At 36.4% G+C, this 5484-nt stretch overlaps 1 protein-coding gene across 1 annotated transcript; it reads left to right on the top strand.

Annotated features, from left to right (window-relative positions):
* The first annotated feature begins 309 nt into the window (after window positions 1–309).
* On the top strand, window positions 310–4725 carry tmem9b (TMEM9 domain family, member B). The gene is made up of 5 exons (XM_014026696.1): window positions 310–524; window positions 1100–1191; window positions 1266–1374; window positions 1548–1682; window positions 3650–4725. The coding sequence occupies exons 1-5, from the start codon at window positions 453–455 to the stop codon at window positions 3803–3805; spliced, it is 564 nt and encodes a 187-aa protein (XP_013882150.1). The 5' UTR covers window positions 310–452; the 3' UTR covers window positions 3806–4725.
* Window positions 4726–5484: the final 759 nt, after the last annotated feature.

Genomic DNA, 5484 nt, shown 5'->3' with positions numbered 1-5484 from the left:
CGGGACTGGGCAAAAGAGTGAAAAGGCTGACTTGGGGAAAAAATACTGTGGGTTAAAGGAGACCGGTTTAACAGAAAGTATGTCTCCTGGAAGAAAAGTTTAAGAAATGTTTAAAACTTTTACACAGAACTGGCTATTCCGACAGACATTTTTTATATGTTCAAAAAAGATTTATTTAGATAATATAGCAATGAGTGAAAATCAGCCTGACTTAATTTATTAACACGCACGCAAACATATTTTGTGAAGAATAAGTAACATTACCTGATAAATACCRCCCCTGGCTGGTCACGTGACTGAATGCGGAAGCGGAAGTCATCGTGGAAAACAAAATCAGCTGCCTCAGTTTATCTTAGCTCGATGGCTAACGTCGTCAGTTGTTAGGGTTTGGTTGTCGTCACTGGGTGAACTCAGGAGACATTTTATCCGACTCGCTCTGACGGACAGTAAAAATGAAGCCTCTGTTTTCTGTCGGGGCTRTCTGTTTTTTGTGTTTCGTGCTGCTCTGCCGGGTTTCAGCGAAGGTAAAGCTAGCGTTAGCCTGGTTAGCTAGCCGAACAGAAAACTACGAAGGAGTGCAACTGTAGTGAGATCTAATCTCTGAACCATTTGTTTAAGAAATTAATCACATCTTATTTTCAGTCGTAAGCGTTTGACTAAATGTCGAATTAAGAGGTTTGATCGTTTTCATTTAATGCGTTTTTGATCATGTTTGTGCTCATATGGGTTCTTATTACTGTGTAAAATTATTTTTTGCTGAATGTTTATTTCCCAGGACACAAATAAAACATTTTAAAATACAGCTGTTTACTTAGAAATCTCAAAAAACATTGAAAAGATTAATTTTCCAAGAATAAGCAGTAACCTACCAAAAAAAAAAAAAACTGTGTGATGAATTGTAATGTTTAATTGATTTAAGTTAATCTTAATGCTGCCATACTAAAATTAATATTAACTCAGCTGCTTCTAAACAGCAACAGCTATAATGTTTTGTCCTTATGTCATTTTACTAAAATGTATTTTATTTTAACTAAAATGAGAGCAACATTAAAACACAATGATGGAAAAAACGATCCTTTAACATTTATATTTGTTTCAGAATTCAGAAGACTTCCGCTGTAAATGTATCTGTCCGCCATACAGAGACGTCGAGGGGCATATCTACAAACAAAATGTGTCCCTCAAAGACTGGTATGTTATTATCACTACATCATTTTGAAACAAACCTGTATCATGTAAAGTTATTAATGGTGTTTTCTTGTCAGTAACTGTCTCCATGTGGTGGAACCAATGCCGGTGGATGGGAAAGACGTTGAGGCTTACTGTCTGCGCTGTGAGTGTAAATATGAGGAGAGGAGCTCCGGGACGATTAAGGTAAGTTTATATTGAAACGTCTGATCAGTGATTAAAATACTGATTCATCTGTTAGATAATTATTTGTCCATTTCAAAAGTTTTTATAATGAGGGGGAAAATCAAGCTTTATGTTAATAAGATCATATTTACTGTTTAGTCAAAAAGCAGAGAGTGATTGTTCCATATCTTCAGGTCACCATCATAATGTACCTGTCTATATTGGGCCTGCTGCTGCTCTACATGGTTTATCTGACTCTCCTGGAGCCCATGTTGAAAAGGAGGCTGTTTGGACACTCGCAGCTTATCCAGAGTGAAGACGATGTTGGGGTATGTGTGGATCTGAAGAGTGCTACCATTTGTTCAGCAAAGATATGAAGCTGAGCTCTCCGTCATAACTCTCTTAATGTGTAACCGTTTTGTTGCATAAAACATCACATGGGAATCAGGGATTATGGGTAAAATTTAACAGTTTTATGAGGTTCAAGGACTCTGTAACTTACTTAACACTTATTTTTTGAAGGTTTGTGCTTTTTGTTAGTCTTGTCCTTCTAAATGCTCAGCTGACTAAGGAGATTATTAAAAAAATCTGCAAAGGTTATGCATTATTTAACTGAGCTCAGTCTTTGTGTTTAGATATTTAGAGTTAATCAAAGTTAAAACTGGTAGCAGATCAGAGTTTTTTTCTGCAAAAAGGATGGAAACAGCACAAATTAACAAAACAAGAAGGAACAGAAATAAATCAGAAAACGAGCACGCAGTGTGAAAGCTTAATGCTGAAAGATTTTAGCTGAAGAAGCTGAAAATGTTTACTAGAAAACTGTTGATCTGAAGTAAATTTTGACAGCTGAGTTTTGCTGAAAGGAGGAAAACAAGAGGGAAAAAAATCAATAGAAAAATAGCAAAAAAAAAAGTTTATAAAAAAGCTGAACAGAGCAGAAATGTCTATTTTAGCAGGTACTGGCGTACGTCTTCCAGTTCCAGCAGAAGCACTGGGGACAAATTTTAAATAGAGGAGTAAATAATTGCTTTAAAAAAGACGGAGATTCAGATTTAGCTGACTGGACAGTTTATGTCCTGTGGCTGTGTCTCAGTTCATGGTTTGCAGCTGACGTGAGCTGTTGATTGTTCATGTCGGCTGCATAAACGGCTGTGAAATGAGACTGTCTAGTCCAGGGTTTCTCAAACGTTTTTGGTCTGGGGACCCTTTACAAGGGTGAAGAAATTCCAGGGACCCCCCTTAATAAACCCGATGCTGTTAATGCAAAATCATTGACCATTTGTTTAACTTTAACCCCTAAATGCCATGGTAATAGTATTTTTGTATGGTTTAGTTTGTTTGTTTTACCACTGCAGTARTCCTCATATGCATCTTTTGAAATAAAAACCAAATTAACAATTTCTTGAAATTTTTTGAGGACCCCCCAAGACACGACTCACAGATTCCTAGGGGTCCTGGGACCCCACTTTGAGAACCTCTGGTCTAGTCTACGGAAGATGTATGTTTGCGTGACCACGTGCTGCCTCGTTACCTTGTTTTCAAGGTATAAATTGGCAAAATTCAGCTTTAATAGAAAAACGATACAAATAAACAAATATATATTTTTTATTTACCGTTATTTAACCAGGCAAGTCCCATTGAGCTCTCAGATCTCATTTTCAATGGTGGTCTGGGCCTGAAGGAAACCTATTATACATGTTTACCAGAGTACCCGGAGAAAACTRACGCACAGAAAGAGCCTGGATCGAACGTAGGACCTTCTTGTTGTGAGGCATCGGTGCTAACCACTGATCCGTCATGCAGCCAAAAAGCCTTAATTAAAAAAAAAAAAACTCTGCCATTAAAAGAAACTTCACTGCTTTTGTTTTTTTGTTTAATTTGTTGACGGTGCAATGAATTCTGGGATACCGTCGGCCGCGTATAATCGGATGCAGCCGATGTTTTTGGGGTTTTGTCGGCCGCCTGAGTAGGCACCTACGAATTGGGACAGCCTACGGTGTGGGGCAGTTACATAAGCAGCCGACATCGGCTGTAACCCGTGAATTGAGACGTTTGATATGGAAGGACAGAGAAGTACAATTTTTGACTTATTTTGATCAGCTATAACTGAAATAAAAAGCGCACWCACTGATGACAAACTACCATCATGTGAAATGCTTGAAAATATTTTATTAAATCTTAACTCACATTCAGTTCTCMAATTGTTTAAATGCTCAAACTGATTTTGTTTCTAAACATGTCTGTGTTTTGTCTTCACTGAACTTCACTAATGTGTTTTTTGTTTTTGTTCACGTAGGACCAGCAGCCTTTTGCCAATGCTCACAATGTTCTGTCCCGTTCACACTCCCGGCCCAACATGCTGAACAAAGTGGAGCACGCTCAGCAGCGCTGGAGGAGGCAGGTCCAGGAGCAGAGGAAGTCTGTGTTCGACCGCCATGTTGTTCTCAGCTAAAAGCCTCTCTCAGTTCTGGGTGTGGGAGGAGCAAGAAAAACAAAACAGAAAACAACAACAACAAATCCTCACTGTGACAAAGTCCCGAGTTTGTACTGTTTTCTTTCTTTTTAATTTTTTCAAATTCGGGTTTCTTTGAAAGATTTTTTTCTATGATAAAATGAATCTGTCGAACAGAAGTTACTGGGAGCTCTTAATTTATCTGCAGGCAGCAAAATAAGTGACAGTGATTTGTTTACTTTTGCACAGATACTGAAATGAACTGGATTGWAAAGCAAATTACTCTTCAGTTAATAAACACAAGGTAGTTTTATCTGTTGAAAACAGTTCGGTACTTAAAGCTGACCTGGTTTTCASAAACAAATGTCCAGATGTTAGTACTGTTTGATCAAAACTGGATCAGTATTTATCACTCCAGAACAAAAACTATGTAAACTACTGCAGAGGAAGTGTGAAATATTTAAGTTTTCCAGCCTTTTTTTTTTGTTTGTTTTGAAAGTGCATGATTTTAATAGCTCTTTTTATATCCTTCTGTCCTACCAGGATGTTTACTGTCTGATAAATGGTGTCATCGTTTAATACTCTAATATTTAGAAGATGATTCACTAACTTACTGCAGAAAATGAAGATTTTTTGTGATAACATAGCCGTGTTACTGATTTTGACCCTTTGAAGTCCACTTTAACTACCTGACATATTTTGTGTGTAATAAATATGTTTTTCTTTATTTCTGATTAACTGAAAGTTTTGTAATCAATGTCATTGTTGTTGAACTGACAGCATCGTTACTCTGAGAAGTTTCTGTTTTCTGTATAGTTGTGTTCAGGGTGGAAAGGTCATTCAAAACAGTGGTGGGAGATCTGTGAAAGTGTTCTTTTGTTTATGTGGGAACAATAACTAAATAAATTAATTTAAAAATGCGTTTTTTTATTTTATTTTTTTTGGATCTACTGTCTATCCATCCATCCATCCATCCATCCATCCATCCATCCATCCATCCATCCATCCATCCATCGCTCCTGGACAGAAGTCACACAAAGCCCTGATGTGACTTGCAGGCCACCAGTTGCCTATCCATGATCCATCTTTCTAATTATTGTTTAAAACAAGATTTTTTCCTCTGATGTTTTGAAATCTGAAATTTATGGAGGTCATTTTGTTTTTTAATCATTATTAAATTACCTTCATATAACTTTACAAGAATTGTTGCATTTAATCAAATTAAAATTCCAGGTTGAAGGCAACAAAGGAAGAGGAAAAAATTGGAAATCACTGTATGTGTGGCATTAAACCAGTGTTGTATAAAGTACCACAAAGTGATACTTGAGTAAAAGTACAAGTATCTTACCAAAAAATTACTTTGGTAAAAGTTAAGTCTCCTTTAGAAATAACACTTGAGTAAAAGTCTTAAAGTATCTGTTATTTTTTGTACTTAAGTATTAAAAGTAAAAGTTTTGATTTAAAATGAGCAATTAGATTTTCTGTAATGACATTTATTAGGAGGTGACCTCCACAAGAAATGCAGAAATGACTGTTGTATTAAAATAATGAATTTATGTTAATTTTAGGATGCACTTGTTTAGCTGTTTCAGCTTATATCAAAGCTGCACAAAGCTTTTCTCCAAAATGAAAATTTATCTGAGGGCTGCGGCCAAATGCAATAATATAATTCATGAAAT

Source organism: Austrofundulus limnaeus, unplaced genomic scaffold, assembly GCF_001266775.1.
Source record: "Austrofundulus limnaeus strain Quisiro unplaced genomic scaffold, Austrofundulus_limnaeus-1.0 Scaffold5, whole genome shotgun sequence".
Taxonomy (NCBI): domain Eukaryota; kingdom Metazoa; phylum Chordata; class Actinopteri; order Cyprinodontiformes; family Rivulidae; genus Austrofundulus; species Austrofundulus limnaeus.
Note: the sequence above shows the minus strand (reverse complement) of the source record. Positions and strands in the feature narration are given on the sequence as shown.